Source organism: Coffea arabica, chromosome 5c, assembly GCF_036785885.1.
Source record: "Coffea arabica cultivar ET-39 chromosome 5c, Coffea Arabica ET-39 HiFi, whole genome shotgun sequence".
Lineage (NCBI taxonomy): Eukaryota > Viridiplantae > Streptophyta > Magnoliopsida > Gentianales > Rubiaceae > Coffea > Coffea arabica.
In genome coordinates this window covers 40,453,154-40,472,681 of record NC_092319.1, presented here as the reverse complement: position 1 = coordinate 40,472,681, position 19,528 = coordinate 40,453,154, and the positions used below count along the sequence as shown (strand labels likewise).

Sequence of the window (19,528 nt, the reverse complement as noted above, 5' to 3'; positions counted from 1 at the left end):
GTTGCCACTTAATATGGCTTTGCTTAAGATCTATGTGGATGCTGTGCATCCGTATGGTTCGAAAGTGATTTAGTCCCTGTCGATTTCCCGTGACCCTGTTGGGTCACTCCCTAGTATAGGTTAGATTAGGACTAGGAGTAGGTGTAGATGTAGATAATAACAAGTGACAAAAAAAAAATTGGAAAAAGTTACTAGTATAAATTTGAGTCTGATATCTAAACATCTCAATTGGGATGATAAAAGCAGTAACTTGATTAACAGCGGTGTCAAGTTTGAATCCCCACACAGATTTATAGCAAATGCTAAAGAGCCAACTACATTTTTCTGATTCATCTTAAGATAGCATTTCAATAAACTGTACAACATCTTGGGTGCAGTATTGAATTTGGACCAATTCAATGGAAAGGGGTATCTTGCTGTTATTTGGATAAGGATCAAAAAGACGACGCCCAGCCTATGTTTTCAGACTCGGACCGGGTATCGACTCCGTCAGGGTCAGGGGTCAATGGGTTCGACCGGGGGTTAAATCAGATGACGTCATAAATAAAAATTATTTAGAAATTAAAATATTATATTTAAAATATCTAAGATCATGTTAATATTAACAAAGGTATATTCATATATGTTTAATGTTTCAAATGTATTTAACAATAAAATACAAAGAAATTAGAATAATCAAGGAGCAATTTATATTATTTAATGAATATTAACAAGTTTAGAATTAAAATTATGGACTTGATTAAAAAATAACACCAAACTTTAGGACAATATTTATAAAGTATGAAATATTTGAGGTATATTAATAGTTTTTAACAACTTAAGGATCAAAACATAATATTGAAAATGTTTTGATCCTATATCAGATGAAAGTGCTTTGAAGTTTGACCCCACGCCACACCTCTCATTTCTTCCTCTACTCCTGACGGTGTCATTTCATCTTCCTGCAACTCCTTTCTTCATCTTCCACGCCATTCTGCAACTCCTTTCTTCTTCTTCATCTTTTTTTTTTTATTTCATTTTCATTCTTATTTTATTAGTTATTTGTTCTCAAACCCATGAAATATCATGCTTTTATCTGATTTCTGCAAACTGTTCTCTTCTCCACGCTTTTTTTTTGCATTTTTGGGTCTTTTTTTTTTCTTTTGAATACAAGATCTAAGATTATATCTTATTTTAAAAAAGGGGTAAAACATTGATTTTTCATGCTTGAATTGAAGTCAAAGAGTGAAAATGGATTTGCGGAGGAGGCGGAGCTCACAAGGATTTGGGGTTAAGAGGTCAGGAAGGGTAAAAAAGAATTTAAAAATGGAGAATAAGAAAAACCCGGTTCGTACGGGTTCTTCAGGTTTCCGGTTAAACCTGGTCAAAACCGGGGTTTGACCGAGTCTTGACCAATCCGAGTTTTTAAGATAGCTCGGACCGGACACTTGGCCAGTTCCCGGTTCAACCGGTCGGACCGGCCGGTCCGGTCTGAGTTTAAAAACACAGCGCCCAGCACTCACCTCTTTGGATCATCAAGTTTTCTATTCCACAAGGATGGCCATTTTGTCTTCAAGTTCAAGAAATTCACACGGTTACTTGCTAATATGGGCTCAATCACCACACAAATTTGGAAACCAAGCTACGTCCAAGTTAGTTGTAGTTCAACTTTCTAGTTCTACTCCGGCAAAATACTAATTTCCGGCAGCTGCATAACTAGGGGGGAGATAGCCAGTTTTAATTTTACATACCCTGTATCTTTCATCTTAGACAAGTCATCATTCAACACAAATAAGCAAGAGTTGTCGAAAACGTAAAATTCTGAAAAGGGAGGAGTAATCAATCAATAACCAGGAGGAATCTAATAATATTTGATAACTGAACTTGAAACTACAAAGTATCCAAATGTACCACTTTCAAATCCAAGAATTTATAAATGCTATAACTTTCAGACGAACTTGAAACCTGAATTGGCAAAAACAGGAACCAATTGTTTCCATAGCTAGACCAAAACTAAGAATTATAAAGTTTCAAGATTAATGATCAACCTGAAACTCAAAAATATTATGCCTTGGTTATGCCTCAACCTAAAACTCAAAAGATTCTGCCTTAATATCAAAAGATATTTACTTGTTCTTCATAGCCTCCATCACCAATTTAGTATGCTTCTTCATCAAATCCAACTTCAACAAAACTTTTGCTTCAGCATTGTGCAATTCCTTCCACTTGTCATCCAATTCCCTTGCTTTGGCATCCCCAATCAAACTGATGTTCCTTTTCAAGAAATTCCTTTCACCTGCAAACATCATTGACATCCAAATATGAACACGAAACAATTGGCTCAAATGTGGGTAGCTGGACTCAAAATCTCCTCCATCATCATCTCTAAACAACACTCTCTCTCCACATTCTTCTTCTTCTTATCTTCTTTCACTATATCCGCATCAAAACTAACCATTTTGCCACTCTTTTTTGCTTTTCCTTCATTATTGCCATTACTCTTATCATTTCCATTCTTATCAACTCCATTGGCAATCATGCCATCACCAGATTCACCACCCCCTTTCATTGTCCTAGTTGGATTGTACAACTGCATTTGTAATCAATCATATCTTCATGATAGTAATGTCCTGTAGGAAATTATTGACATCTATTGTTCATAGAAGGGACCCTTCAAAGCTATTGCTAGTTTCGACCGAGAGAACATAGTGGCATGGGTGGCAAACATTAGAGCAGCTTATTGTCATTATCCTGTAATGAAATTGTTGGTCAGGTTGATAATGCAAATTTTATTGAGGTTGAAAATTTGTTTGAAGAATGTGGTAGTCATGAAACTACAGATTTGATTGCTAGAGTGAATGAATTTTTCAAGAGTTCTGATAGATAGGCTTTTGAATTATTTGATTATTGCTTACTGTTTTGGCAATTATGTGATGATTACATGAAAACAACTATGGTGATATTAAAAACGAGGTGACATTAATACAGTGGCAGATTTAAGGTGGGGGCACGGCACCCACTGCCCCAGTTAAATTTCTATAGTACCTATAGAATTTTGATATAATTTCAAATGTGGCTCCGGAGTTTTCTTATGAGGGAAGTTAAAGAATTGACAGGTTGTCGAAACCTATGCAATAATAAAACCTACTCAAACTAAAAGTAATTTCTGTAGATAGTGGTAAGCAGGGTTGAATCCACAGGGACTGGGAGCAATTGTTCCTTTTCAAATTCACAGTGACAAAGGGGGTGTTTTTATCTCAGGGGTGACAATTTAAGCAATCCAACTAAAAGTAAAATAATAAAAATAAAATAGCCAACTAGAAATTAAATAACAATTTACTAAAATCAAAGGATCTAGCCAAGGAATAACTTCAGCAATGGTTCACCTAATTGATCATCGATAAGCAGAGGCAATTCCAATTATTTACTAATAAATAGGTTATAACTACCAAACAAGCGATGGCAGTCAACCCCTCCTTACTGTGTCGGTGATTAAGGTACGCCCGTTAATCACTACTCTAATTGAGAAATAATCCTAGGTACGCCCGTAGAATTTAATTCCCCAATTGCCTTACGTATTAGAGGAGCCCTATTCTAATCAAATAACGCACTACCAGGGTTACTTTAGATTAGCCCGCGTATTCCCCTGACACAAATCTAATCATGCCAGTTATCACTATTTTGAGACAATTAAACAATTACGGATTTAACGTCCCATTTGACAATAGATAATTAAATCAATTAATTATCCGGATCCAAGACAATCAGTTAATTAAACAACCATAAGCACTGCAATCAGGGAATATGCAAATACCAATAAATAAAAGAAACAGATAAAATTAAATCGATCTCACAATTTTAGACGACCCAAAGCATCCGTTGCTCCTTGACTAGACAAGGGAAATTAGTTCATTGTTGCTAAACAAAGCCACAAGAAATTGTAAAGAGAGCCGCGGCCATTGTCACGGATATTTGGAGAATTCAATTCGCAAGAACTAAAGGGGCAGAAAAGTCAAAGCTGTCCTCTTTGCTCCTGCCATGCGTACCAAGACCCAAAGGAAAAGTCACCAGTAAAGCTATTCCTATTTGCTCCTGACATGCGCAGGGAAGTCCTAATCAAAAGCTTCAAAAGGAAAATCGCAAGCTAAGCTCCTCAGCAATCTTCATACGTAAGAAAGAAACTAGCTAACAAGAACTAAGAAGAAAAGTCAACAACTGCGGCTAAGCTACAAGACGGAAAACTCTCCAATGTGCGGCGGCTCCCCTTCCGGAGAGGAAGAAGAAGACTCTTTACTTCAGCCCTGCGTTCCTCCTTTTAATGCTGCCCTCTGCGAATTACCAAAAAAGACTTGTATCTCCTTATTCCAAAAGTGTCCTCGATTGCCTGCTATGTGAACTCTTTCCCGATAACTGTCAAATTGGCCTTTATTGTGATATTTTTGTTCTACTCCCTGAAATAAATATAAATTACGAAAAGTGAGTAGAATCTAATAATTAATTCACATCAGGTCAAGTAATAGGGAGAATTAATAATAAAATAAATGATAAAATTGCAACCTATCAATTTTCCCCACACCTAAACCATGCTTGTTCTCAAGCATAAGAATAGTAAACAGATACCAAAATGTGATAATGGCCATTGCTCTATCTACCAAATTGCCAAGATACTAAGAAAAATAATAATCAAGCATCAATGATCAAGTCTAAGAAATATCACTTCGGTTAGCTTCTAAACCACAAACTCCTCTAATTTCAGGTTAACTAATATAAGAAAAAGGAATGACACACAACATTCATCAGCAAATGGTCCAACTATTAACCAAAATCTCAACATTAAATTCATAATTTTGCAAGCTGACTTTTATTACACACTAACACAACCTTCACTTTTTTTTTCACATTTTTTCCTACTTTTCTCTTATTTTTTTTTATTCTTCTTTGTTTTTCAATAGTAACAAAAGACTTAGTCGCTAGCCATTTTTGCCTTTTGACGCGAACTCCAATATTGGCCAGATGAAGGAGCCCGGTTACTCAGCTTCTATCGCCACGTGACCACGTACTCATAGCAATTACTACTTTTTGACGCAAGAATCAACACTTTTAGGTGCAGATCCCCGGTTACTCAGTAGTAACTAATAGCGGAGTACAGTCAAATTTATTCATAGTTAAAAATCACAAAAACTCAATATAACACAAGAACCAAAAGAAAGCTTGCATCAGCTAGCCTCATTTTCAAACATGGAGAACTAAAGTTAATAACCGGACCAATTCACATGAAAATGCCAATAATCATTCCCTATGCCTAGGAAACTTAACCAAAAATCAAAAGAGTAAAACAATTATTGATATTTACCAAAGAGATGTTCTTGAATTCAACCACATTAACTTGATACTTTATTTTAAAAACTTGGCAAAAGCAGAAATAGAGGCAACAATCCAACATCAAACTTGGCATCACATACGAGCTAATCACTAAAAAGAAGAAAAAGAGAATGAGAAAGACACTAGCACCATAACTGCTCCCCCCACACCTAAATCCTACATTGTCCTCAATGGAGGTAATAAAGTAATTAAAGCGAAGAGAACAATGAAACTTCCCTGTTGAACAGCTAAGGGATAGGAGGGAACAGTGGAGGGAAGCCGAGTTCTGAGACATTCTTGCCACTTGGTGGGTGATGTTCGTCACTCTCTCAACTACGTGATGAATCTGAGCCCGCAAGTGGTGCGACTTACATCAGAGGCCATCGATGGGGGAGGCGCAGAAGAAGAGGGCTCGGGTCTTACCATTTTCTCCAAATGTCATTTCAATCAACAAGAGACAAAAATTGCCCACAGGTAATGTAAACAGCAAATTCAAAGCAATAACAATTTAATAGCCACCGGTGCCTCCCAAATATCAATAGAAAGCGACACAACTTACCCACTCAAAATCTCTCCAAATATTTTCAATTGTACAAGAACAACTCAGTCACACATGCCTAGCAGTCAATCAAGTATCCAACCAAGTAGAACTGACACATGCAAGGGGAAATATTCCAACCAGTATCATTAGTGCAAAACATAGTTCAAAATCAATGAAATTGCTATAGCAGAGTAGAGAAGTGGTAAAGCAATAGTTCCAAGTGTTAATCCAATCTCAGAGCAGTATCAGAGCAATATCAGAGCAGATCAATTGCTAGTAATGTCCCCCAATTCATCAGACAATTTCAAAAATAACTCAACCAAAATCTCAAAAGGAACCTCAACGAACTTAGTAGTTGAAAGCAATGGTCAGAATATTTCCCATCAATTCAATTAGATGCACCCAACTGGAGGAAGCAATGTAAATAGCATAGAAACTTCCCAGGTTAACAAACAAGTGCAATATTTCAGCTTACCCAAAATTTCAACAAATGGCTCCAGTCGGCCAATTAATTGCACAATTTCACCCAACCCAAAAGAAGCAGCAATTCGAAACGAAATAGTCCAACCAGTACCACTGGTGGAATTCACCAATTGAGAAAATAAACTCCAACCGTCAACAATTGCAACGATTGAGCAACCCAGGCAACACCAGACTTGGCCATCTACAATCTCAAAAGATGCACCCCAAACTTGCAACAATTGCCCCAATAATATGCTAAATCAAGCACTAGCAGTTCAGAAATGTAACAAGAACACAAAGTCACAAGCTCTAGGCAGACAATTAGGCATCCAACCAAATAGAGTGACCAAAGTCAAGTGAAAATACTCCCACCAGTACCACTGGGGGCAGACTCCAGTAAACGAATAGTCTCAAATAGCCAACCCAACCAGCAAAATTTCCAATGGAAATGCCAATGCCCAGTAGGATTAGCAGAGGCCCAAAACGTGACTAAATATGTAAAGAAGGGGGCCCAGGAAAAGCAATTAAATGCACAATCCGGTTAAGAAAGTTTCATAAAAAATTCAAGCAAAACAGCACTCAGTGGATTTCCATGGTCGTCCAACGATTCACTTCAATTTCCGCAATAACTAAAGCTGCAAAATAAATCCCAATTGACTCCAAGATTGCCCGATGCACTTGAAATTGCAAAATTACCAACACCAATTGCTGGATACAAAACATAACAGGAGTTAGAGGAATACCTCCACCTTGAGGACCACCGGAAGTAGACATGCGACGAGGGAAAAGGGCGGCGGCGTGCGTTTCATGTGGCGGTGGTGAGAGGCGGCGGACAGAGAGAGAGCAGGGGAGAAACGCAGCAGAGGTGGGCGTCGGCCGTGGGCTGCTGGCGACGAAGCTGGATTGTGCGCGAGGTAGAGCTGGCGCTGCTGCAAAGGTGGAAACGAGCTGGAGGGAGGCGCGGCGTGCTGGTTGGCTCGCCGCGCTTGAGATTGGGCAGCAGAGTGGGCGGCTCGGGCGGCAACATGGGAGAGATGAGCTGGTGGTGGAAAGAGCGAGGGGGTGAAGGGGAGAGAAGGGATGCGGTGGCTACTGGAGGCTCGCGTGGCAGCGGCGGGTGGCTGCGATGGTGGCGCGCAGTGGGATCTTCAGCAGTTGCGGCGGCGTGCGATGCAGAGAAAAACAGAGGAGAAGAAAGAAAGAAAGGAGAAAGAAAGAAGAAGAGAAAGAAAGAAAAAAAAATGTTTTGTTTTTTTTTTTTAGGCAAATGTTATTCTCGAAATTCAAAATTAGAGATTAACCGAAAATCGATAACCGTTCTTGAAATTCTTTTTTTTTTTTTAATACTTACCTTTCCCGCGAACGTGACGCGGGCACGTCAAGAGAGCAAGAGAGCTCCCAGAAGTTTCTGATCGTGAGCTTCCTGCACGTCACCACGCGGGCGCGTCAAGAGGGCAAGAGAGCTCCCAGAAGTTTCTGATCTTGAGCTTCCTGCTCATCATCACGCGGGCGCGTCATGACTGAAGGTCACCTACAAGTCAGTAAAAATGAAAATTAACACCCAAAATCAATCAAATTCAAGGAAAATAGATTTAAACTAAGACATGAAATCAAACAAACAATTAAAAGAAACAATTGGGTTGCCTCCCAATGAGCGTCTTTCTTTAATGTCTTTGGCTAGACATTATCATGTTTTGTTCATGGAGGATAAAATCTTGTGACTCGTCTCATTGTTTCATCCTCTACATAGTCCTGATAGCCCTCGTAGATAGAATAATCTTTGGGCATACGAGTTACGGGCTTCCATGGACTAGTAAATGGCGCCAAACGAGTCGATGATAATTTGCATTCTCCATTCACTCCTCCCTCACTTGCATTTATTGGTTCAAGATATCTTGCCATCGCCACTCTTAATTTATTCCTGTCATGAAATTCAAAATTTTCTGATATAATAAAGTCAATTTCATTAACAGGAATTGAAAAATAAGAGTTAGGAGAATATTGATGAAGGAATGGAGAAGATGCCACCGCATTTGGAGATTGTTCACTGGATTCATTCACTTGAATGGGTTGCAGTTGGGGTTCCATTTCTTCCTTTTCGGCTTTTTTTTCAACTGCATCTGTAGATTTCTCATTTTGACACTCTTGCGTCTCCTCATCACTAGTCAAGCAAGTTGCACTCTCATTTTCTTCTAGATCAACAATGGTTTTCGAGGGCAATTCTTCCATTTGAGAAGCCCATCGATTTATTTTGGATGTCAATAGACATAGTTGATCTGCCAGATAACTCATTGCATCCTTCATCATCTCATTCCTCATTTGTGTCTCCTGTTGGAATCGGTATGTATTAATAAATAATTCACCCAATTCCTGAAAAGACATACCTGACATGGACGATGGTTGTTGAGACTCTTGCTGTTGAAAATCCATTGGCCCGGTCGCATAATCAAAATTGGAATTATCCCACCATCCTTGATCATACCCGTTTGAATAAGGGTTATACTGCGTTTGATATTGGGGTGGAAAATCTCCAAAAGTATCAATTGGAGCACTTAGATTATCTTGAAATGCGGGACATGTGTCAGTTGAATAACCTGAGTCAAAATAAGTTTCACAATTTGCAACAGCCCATTGATTATTAGGAAAAACATGAGTCTCATAACCCCATTCAGGAACAAAATCCAGTCTATCATCAAAATATGGAATGTTAGCAGCCATAAACTATATAGAATAAAAAAAAATGAAAACAAGTTGAACTCAAAAAGAAACAAATAACTAGCGCCAGTCCCCGGCAACGGCGCCAAAAATTGACAGGTTGTCGAAACCTGTGCAATAATAAAACCTACTCAAACTAAAAGTAATTTCTGTAGATAGTGGTAAGCAGGGTCAAATCCACAGGGACTGGGAGCAATTGTTCCTTTTCAAATTTACAGTGACAAAGGAGGTGTTTTTATCTCAGGGGTGACAATTTAAGCAATCCAACTAAAAGTAAAATAATAAAAATAAAATAGCCAACTAGAAATTAAATAACAATTTACTAAAATCAAAGGATCTAACCAAGGAATAACTTCAGCAATGGTTCACCTAATTGATCATCGATAAGCAGAGGCAATTCCAATTATTTACTAATAAATAGGTTATAACTACCAAACAAGCGATGGCAGTCAACCCCTCCTTACTGTGTCGGTGATTAAGGTACGCCCGTTAATCACTGCTCTAATTGAGAAATAATCCTAGGTACACCCGTAGAATTTAATTCCCCAATTGCCTTACGTATTAGAGGAGCCCTATTCTAATCAAATAACGCACTACCAGGGTTACTTTAGATTAGCCCGCGTATTCCCCTGACACAAATCTAATCATGCCAATTATCACTATTTTGAGACAATTAAACAATTACGGATTTAACGTCCCATTTGACAATAGATAATTAAATCAATTAATTATCCGGATCCAAGACAATCAGTTAATTAAACAACCATAAGCACTGCAATCAGGGAATATGCAAATACTAATAAATAAAAGAAACAGATAAAATTAAATCGATCTCACAATTTTAGACGACCCAAAGCATCCGTTGCTCCTTGACTAGACAAGGGAAATTAGTTCATTGTTGCTAAACAAAGCCACAAGAAATTGTAAAGAGAGCCGCGGCCATTGTCACGGATATTTGGAGAATTCAATTCGCAAGAACTAAAGGGGAAGAAAAGTCAAAGCTGTCCTCTTTGCTCCTGCCATGCGTACCAAGACCCAAAGGAAAAGTCACCAGTAAAGCTATTCCTATTTGCTCCTGACATGCGCAGGGAAGTCATAATCAAAAGCTTCAAAAGGAAAATCGCAAGCTAAGCTCCTCAGCAATCTTCATACGTAAGAAAGAAACTAGCTAACAAGAACTAAAAAGAAAAGTCAACAACTGCGGCTAAGCTACAAGACGGAAAGCTCTCCAATGTGCGGCGGCTCCCCTTCCGGAGAGGAAGAAGAAGACTCTTTACTTCAGCCCTGCGTTCCTCCTTTTAATGCTGCCCTCTGCGAATTATCAAAAAAGACTTGTATCTCCTTATTCCAAAAGTGCCCTCGATTGCCTGCTATGTGAACTCTTTCCCGATAACTGTCAAATTGGCCTTTATTGTGATATTTTTGTTCTACTCCCTGAAATAAATATAAATTACGAAAAGTGAGTAGAATCTAATAATTAATTCACATCAGGTCAAGTAATAGGGAGAATTAATAATAAAATAAATGATAAAATTGCAACCTATCAAGAATTACCTGATCCTCTAAGTTAGTTCATATATTAATATTATAAAAGGATATGTGAGCCATAAAATTCCATTTGAAGTAAGCTAAACAAAGGCTTTTCATTTCAAATTTTTGGTGAATATTTTTTTGCTTAAAAAACTAGAAAAAAAGTAAATAAAAAATTTTAGTGTTGCTTTTGCCCCCACTAAGAATTTTTTCTGCCTCTACCACTATATTAATAACCAATGAGTGTAAGTATAAATATGTTTTTCGAAGGCCCCAAGACTTAGAGGTTATGAATTTTAATTTCCTTTTTAAATTCCACCCTTCACTTGCTAACAAAAATCTAAAAAAAAAAAAGGAAGTATGTTTTTGGAAAGGTCCGGAGAGTTTTCAGAGAGGGAAAAATCCATTTTTCGTCCTCAAACTTTAAGTCATAGACACATTTCGTCCCTCAACTTTCAGGTGGTACACATTTGGTCTCTGAATTAATTTTTTTTGGACACATTTGGTCAGAAAACGTTAATTTGTAGAAATTGGACGGAGAGGGTCACGTGCCTTGCGCGTGGCCGTTAAGTGATACACAAACCTCAGTCAAACAGTCAAAATCAAACAAAATTTCCCCAATTTCATCTTCCCGTTCCTCGCTCCTCCATTCTACCCCCTTTCAACTACACATTCGAATCTAGAAATCAGTACATTGGAGGTTAACGAATCGCGATTAAAGCCAGCATAGGAGGAGTGATGTCGATTCGGAAGAAAGAATTGAACAATAAGCTGCCGCCAACCTACGGTAAATTTCTAGGGTTTTCACATTAATTGGTCACCAGAATAAATTATGTAAATTTAGCAACTTTTGTGGCTATAATATGTCAATGTGGTCCCTGATATTTGTGTTGTGGGTGTATGAGTGAGAATCTGAGTTTGTTTTTTTGTGAAAAAATTAAATATTTTTATTTGGCTTTGTCGGAGCACATATGGTAGAATAATCTGCATGTGGTCCCTATTTTCGATTATGATATTTAAGATGGGTCCAAGCTGTTGGCATTGTTGGTTACATTTTTGCTGCTCTGAGTTGCTTTGCCTGATTCATTGATTTGTATGTGAATTTTTTTTTATCAGAACAAGGTTCTACACTTATAACACTAAAGTGTCACCACGGCGGGCTGATCTCGTACACCCCACATCCACATTATGAGGGTGGAGATGTTTGTGTCATTGACTATTTTGAAAGCATAGGTTTAAGTATTTTTGAAATAGATAGACTCACTGAAGCTGGTGGAGTGTACGGACATAAAGTGTACTATGTTTGGGATTGGAAAATCAGCAACTTTATAAGGATAGACAGTAGTAGACAATTAAATGGATATATTAAGACGAATGCTGGTTTGATTAGGGAAATTATCCTATATCTGGAGGTCTCATTCCATGAAATCTTAGTTCAACAACTAGACTATGATCCGTATAAAATTAGTGATGATGAAAGAACTGATGGCTGTGGAGTGAATAATACAGCTAATGATGACCATAGAGGGGAAGGAAATAGCAATGGAGCTGATGGGGGAAAAAAACAATGAATGTGATTCAAGGAGTGAAGCTTTCTTCTCTGCAGTGGATTCGGATTATAGTATGAATGATATGACTGATGATGATGATAATGAGTTCCATGAAAATGTAGATGACACTGCAGAATGGTTAGGTGTAGATCACCATAAGACTGATGTGCAAAATAAGACAACCGAAATTGAAAAAGATGACAGTTTGGTGATGCCTGAAGATATAGATGTTGCCCCTGATTCTGAATCTGATTTTGAGATTGTCCATGAATCATATGAAGAAATAAATAGGAGTGAAAATGTTGTGTTCAACCCAAAAAATATGGATAATCCACAGTTGAAATTACAAATGTTATTCAGTAGTATAAAAGAATGCAAGTTGGCTGTGACTAATTATAGTATTAGACAAGGTAGGCCACGTAAATTTGTGAAGCAGGATAGATTAAGAGTGAGGGCTAAGTGTAGAAGTGAAGGCTGCCATTGGGAGATTTATGCAAGAAAATTGGCAGATGAGGGTAGTGTGCAAATCAAGACATTTGAGGAAACTCATACATGTGGTTTTACCTATGACAATCCACTAGTAAATTCAGGATGGGTTGGTAGAAAATATGCTGAGGAGTTTAGGACTAATCCAAAGGTGAATATGGAGCACTTTAGGAAGACAGTAATGAGGGAAAATAAGTGCTCTTTCTCCAAAAAACAAACATATAGAGCTAGACATAGGGCTTTGAAGATTATTCATGGCAGTGAAAGTGATCAATATGGCAAGTTGGGAGCATACATGAATGAAATTCAGAAATCCAACCCTGGTAGCTCCATTATTTTGAAGACTGTGGATGAATCTACAAGCACACTAACACAACAACAGAGGTTCCAAAGGCTGTATGTGTGTTTCAATGGAGTGAAACAAGAATTTTTAGATGGTTGTAGGCCTTTGATTGGAGTTGATGGCACATTTTTGAAAGGGTCAGTTGGAGGAGTTCTATTGATAGCTGTTGGATTCGATGCTAACAACAGCATCTATCCAGTTGCATATGCCATAGCAGAGGGAGAAAACAAAGAATCTTGGGCATGGTTCTTTAAATTGCTGAAGGAAGATTTAAAGATAGAGAGGGATTATGAGCTGACAATCATGAGTGACAAGCAAAAAGGCCTAATTCAGGCCTGTGACCTTGTTTTCCCAAATGCAGCTCACAGGTTTTGTGTGAAACACATGCATGCAAACTTTTCAAGTGCTGGATTCAAAGGAGAAGCTATCAGAAAAGCGTTATGGACTGCTGCAAAGGCAACTACACCAGCTGAATTTTCTAGCAAAATGGAGGAAATGGCAGCAATTGACATTAATGCAGCTATGTGGTTTGATGATAAACCCCCAGCTCAATGGAGTAGAGCCTTTTTTAGCACTTATCCAAAATGTGACATTTTATTGAATAATCTGTGTGAGTGCTTTAACAGCAAAATAGTCGATGCTAGGGAGAAACCAATCATTGAAATGATGGAATTGTTGAGGCTATATCTGATGCAAAGGATGCAGTAAAATAGAGACTTCGCTAGATCAAGATGGAAAGAAAATGTGTACTGTCCTAGGATCGTTGATAGAATACAAAAAAGAATGGAGAAGGCCACCCAATGCTTTCCTTTCAAGTCAAGTGATGATCTGTATGAGGTTTCCTGCCCATATGGTGATCATTATGCTGTCAACATCAAGGAGCAATCTTGTTCATGCAGGAGATGGGAACTGACAGGAATTCCCTGTCCCCATGCTATATCTGCACTTTGGAGTGCAAAAAAGGATCCAATCCAGTTTGTTTCCAGCTGGTACACAGTGGAGAAATACTTGAAGTGTTATGATGGCTGTGTGTCTCCAATGAGTGGAGAAAGAAATTGGGAGAACATTGGTGTAAGTGGTCCAAAACCCCCCCTGTACAAGAAAGCAGTTGGAAGGCCAAAGAAACAAAGAAGAAGAAATGCAGATGAAGAGGAGCAAGCAAAGAAAAAGCAGTATACCAAGAAGAAAATGAGTAGAGTTGGACAAATCATCAAGTGCAAATATTGCATGCAAAAAGGCCACAATATCAGGTCTTACCAGCTTAGGAAGGATGAGCAGAATGCTGCTTCTACTGAAGTAGGTCCAGCAGCCTCCCAAATTCCAAAGAATACTTCTGCAAATGTTGAAGATGACTCCAGAGAATGTAATGAAGCTGAAGTACCACTCACATGCACTCTCCAAATTTGTGAGAACAACTTAGTTGACACGGTAGTTAAGGTAGATATTAGTTTTGTATTTTTCTGATATTACTGTTACTACAATCATTCTTCAACTTATTACTAGTTTGTTTCATTGATTTTGCAGAAAAGAAAGAAGAAAAGAATGGAGGCTGCAATAGGAAAAAAAAAAGTAAACGATTTTGCTATTTTGATTATTTCCGCATTTGGTCATCTTCACACATTATGTTTTTGTTGCTTTTGCAGAAAATGAAGGATCAGGGGAAGGGGGATGCAACTACACCAAATGAGGTTGTTGATGGTATTGGCACAGCAGCTGCTCCATCTTCACCAAATTTGTATGAGGTTTTTGGCCTAAGAAGGTCTCAAGTGAAGTATAGACAGCCTTTACACCCAAGAAAAAAAAAGGATGATGTCCCTCTCAAGATAAAGTCTGGACATTTGGATATTGCAGCTGGCAGTGTTGCTGGTTATTCTGGACTGAAGGGGAAAAAATGAAATAGTGTTGCTGATTAGTCTTTTGTTGCTATTTTTTTGTGTCCATGACAATGACACAATGACATGTTAGTCTTTTGTTGCCGTAGACCAGCTTTTGGCAGATGCCTTAGATTAGTCTTTTGTTGGTGATAGACAATGACATGTTAGTCTTTTGTTGCATTAGATTAGCTTTTGGTTTATGTCTATGGTCCACAAACAAGTGGCAAACGTGATGTTAATTTTAGTTGTTGAAATGGAAATGATGATAATTTGTCCACATTGAATGGTTTACAACTGGATCTCTCATTCATTATTGCTGACTTGGTATTCTTCTGGAAACGCAACACAGGTAAATTGCCAAAGTCAAAAGTAAGACATTTTCATTCATTACCAACAATTCGCCCAGTTAAACAAACAAAAGCAAGGCCAATATTGCATTACATATACTACTTCTACAATCTGCCATCTCCCCAGTTAAACAAACAAAAGCAGTTATTTCACTCCAACCTGCATTACTATTACAACAATTCGCCCAGTTAAACAAACAAAAGCAGGGCCAATACTGCATTACATATACTACTTTTACAATCTGCCATCTGCCCAACTATTATTTCACTCCAACCTGAGCATAAACTTTCCCTCCTTTGTATGTCGACTCTTTCCCCCAACAACTAATACAATAACAAGCATAGCTAACAAGCAGATAATGCAAATCAGAATTTTTTCCCTTTTACGCTTTTTTCAGTTGTTTCCTCCATTCGATTCATCTTTCTCAGCAAACCAGGTATGATGCTCCTTCCTCTTACACAGATTGGTTCATCGAACCATTCAAAATATTTATATCTATCCGGTCTCTGTAATACAATTACATTTGTACAGCATCAGAAATTGAACGAATTTTCACAATTGTCCTCCACAAAATATCCAACAAAATAACAAAAGCTTACTGGCCATCGTGGACAACCATAAAATCTTCTTCCAGGGTTGTCATCCCGCCAACAAGTGGTCAATTTTGCTTTTAATCCACACCCACACACGACGCGGCAGCTGCTGGATGAATTCGAGGAGGCTTCCGAGCTTCTGGACCTCATTTTTTAGGGCAATTATACTTGATTCAACTAAGTTCTTACTTGTACAAGCCAATCTAATCAAACACTTTTCCCCACTTGGCTCAATTTAAGCGTAGAATGCAATTTTTTAAGCTAGAATAGAGGAGAGAACTTTTTGTCGTTGGGTAAAATATCAGAATGGAGGAGCGAGGAACGGGAAGATGAAATTGGGGAAATTTTGTTTGATTTTGACTGTTTGATTGAGGTTTGTGTATCACTTAACGGCCACGCGCAAGGCACGTGACCCTCTCCGTCCAATTTCGACAAATTAACGTTTCTGACTAAATGTGTCCAAAAAAAATTAATTCAGAGACCAAATGTGTACCACCTGAAAGTTGAGGGACGAAATGTGTCTATGACTTAAAGTTTGAGGACGAAAAATGGATTTTTCCCTTTTCAGAGATTACGGCGACTATTTTTTGCCTTTGTCATGGTGAGAATTTCTTTAATGCTTGGGATATTAATGTCTTGATTTTGTTGCCCTTTCTCCCACATAAATTTCGGTGACTGATTAGTTTACCCTTCAATCCCATGATCTTGCAACTTTATGCTAGAGAACTCTACAAAGTAGTGTTTTATTAATAATAATAGTTTGAAAATCTTTCGTACTAGTTTTTAGAATATTTTTGGTTCTTATTTATTTAGTGGTTTGGTTTCAAATTCCCATACCCTCTTCTAGTTTCTCAAATCCCACCCATCTCTTGCATTTTTTTTTACTAGTGGTTTGGATACTTTAGTGAGTAATTTGTTATGTTACATGTCTCATATTTGGTCCGAAGGGTGTGATTGAGTGGTAAGATGGGAGAAATTGTAACTTAAAAAAAAAAAAGACGTCTCATGTTCACCAGCTTTTGTATATCTTAAAAGGATTAATTTTCTATACACAGACAATATATACACTTTCATTATTGGATGCATGATACATAATCCAAATTTGAATTTGAAACCCAAATTTTACATGTGTGTCGTGCATCCAACTGTGATAGTGTATACACTATTAGTATATATAAGATTTACTCTATTATAAGTAAGGAAATTGTTGGATTTTTTTGAAGATAATCTGGAGAATTTACTTAAAGGGTGCAAGACTAATCTTGGATTTTTAATTCTTCACTGTTTCACTGTTTGAGATGATATATCTTGTGAGTTTTTTGCAGTCTACTCCAGATACCTTGGTATGTGAGTATTTGTTTTCTTTCAAATTTATAATACAAGTACTCCTAAAATTAGGATTCTTCACGTACTAGCGATAAAACTCACTATTAGTTTAAATGATTTAGTTGCTGCTGGATTTTAGTGCGTGACCTAAAATGCTGCATTTGGTAGTGAGATTGTACTCTTTTGCAGACAGAAACTCAAGATTAATAAACTAAATTCATCGCGTTCTGCAATTACTAGTAGAATATTGAAGAAAGCAGTGTAACGTTGGGGATAGAACGAAAGAACTAATAATTGCTAGAATTAATCCATCATGTTTTGCAATAAATTGTTATGATTATGCCCTCCGTACGTTCTAACTAGATGTACGAGCTTGTCTTTGTTCTCTTGTTTATTATTTCCCACTTGTATTATTCAATTTTTTTTTGAAGAAAGTCTAGTTTTAATTAAAAATTATTCAAAACGTCCTTCATATATTATCAAATGAATGTTACCATCTCTTACCATTAAAATGTTGACTTTATGTCTCTTCCAAGTCAAATTAGTCTAAATCTTATGTATCTGGCCATTTTGTAGCCTGTATCCACCATGTAACTTACACATAATCATTTTTTTACATGTAAAAAAGTCAAGCTCCACCTTTTTAGGGGAAAAAATAGATGTGTGGGTTGAGTACTTTGTTTACATGCAAAATTTTTTTAGGGGCAAAAATAAATGTAAATCACATAATATTTTAACTACAAATGGAATATGACCATTTTTCACTTGAAAAAAAAATTGACTATGTGCAGGTCACGTACTCTATATAGGCTAAAAAAGTGATAAAAAGTCTAGTTTATGACCAGATTTAACTGACTTAATTTTCTAAAGAATGTAAAATTAGCATTTTAAAATAACAAACTAAAAATTTTACAAAATATAAGAGATATTTTGAACGATTTTCTCTTAAAATCTTTTTGGTTGATCAACTTGCTTTTCCTTTTGTGCTCGATGCTATCAGCAGATTTTTTCTCCGATTATATCTGATGTGACTTTCGATTTGGAAAATGACTTGCACGCTGCCAACTGGCAACTAATTCCTTTGTTTCTCTCTTTCTTTTGCGTTCTTAACACTAGTAGAATCGATTTTCTTAGTTGTTCTTGATCAAGTTTTATTACACAATCCTCTTATTCTTCAAAATATTTACTTAACCTCCAATGATTTTATGTGAAGTAGAAACTGGACAGAAAGAACCCAAAGTAAAATTCCAGATATGTTCTTATTCAAAGAGTAAATTTCATATAATTCTCCTAAAGTTTTACAATTGTTAGATGACCTTCTTAAAGGTTTAAAATAGTTATATCACTCTTCTATGATTTTATGTACAGTAAAAAATAAATAGAATGCACTATTTTTTACTACGATTAAATTAGAGATGCTCCAAAAGTACGTGTGATGGAATCATAATATCTATTTAAAATCCCTATGATTTGTTTGAGTATCCACTTTATCCCCTTTAGTTTTGTATTTATTCGCATAATTCACCTATGATTTATGTAAGGTAATTAGGTCGTTGTTCGATTTAGTATTTAAATAAGGGCAAAACTAATATATTAACTAGTGACATTACATAGGCTATTTCCCATCAAGTTTTCACTTTGCATGCAACTATAAGGGGATGAAGTGGGTACTTTAAAATGTTAGTGAAGTCACGTGAAAATAGGTGAAATCAAAAGGGAATTATGTGTAATTTATCCATATGTAAATAATACATAACAGAAGTACATAACTACTTTACATAAAACTATAGATGAATTACGAGTTGTCGAATGTGAGCCCGTTGGAGGTTAACTGATGTATAATTTTCAACATATGTCTTATTTTGTGATTCACATGTATTTCTAGCGCGCGTTTCAGTCAACCGCCACAACTGATAATATATTAGGTCTATTTTTCACTTTATATAAGACCACAAGGGGCTAAGGCTCCGTTTGATAACACTGAATCTGAATTCTGAAATAATTAATTTGCTGAATTTTAAGCACTGAAAAGAGATATATGAATGTCTGAATTTTAATGCTGAATCTATTTATACTGTTTGATAAATATTCATAACTTAATGCTTAATAAGCTAAATTGTACAATTTTGCCCTTCTATCTTTTAATCCAAAAAGGAAATAGAACCTATGATTTAATTAGCTTAAAATTGTTAGGTATGAAAAAGACAATATTTATTTTTAAATCAAATTAATATAAAAGAAGAAATATATTATGCAAAACATTAAAAGAAACATTACAATCCAATAATTCATATAACATATAAATTCGACCTAAAAAATTTAGAAATGATTGTTTGAATAGAGAATATCATATTGTTTTGTTTAATTAGATAAGGATTTTGAATAGAGAATATTAGGTTGTTTAATTAGATAAGAATTTT

The 19,528-nt window shown here is 36.7% G+C and overlaps 1 protein-coding gene across 1 annotated transcript; it reads left to right on the top strand.

Moving 5' to 3' along the window:
* Positions 1-12,103: 12,103 nt before the first annotated feature.
* Positions 12,104-13,675, top strand: LOC113689455 (uncharacterized). Its single transcript, XM_027207223.1, has one exon. The coding sequence runs from the start codon at positions 12,104-12,106 to the stop codon at positions 13,673-13,675; it is 1,572 nt and encodes a 523-aa protein (XP_027063024.1).
* Positions 13,676-19,528: the final 5,853 nt, after the last annotated feature.

Bases quoted from the DNA above. Each gene is read 5' to 3' on its own strand.
- LOC113689455 (XM_027207223.1), top strand. From the start codon at position 12,104: ATGACCATAGAGGGGAAGGAAATAGCAATGGAGCTGATGGGGGAAAAA.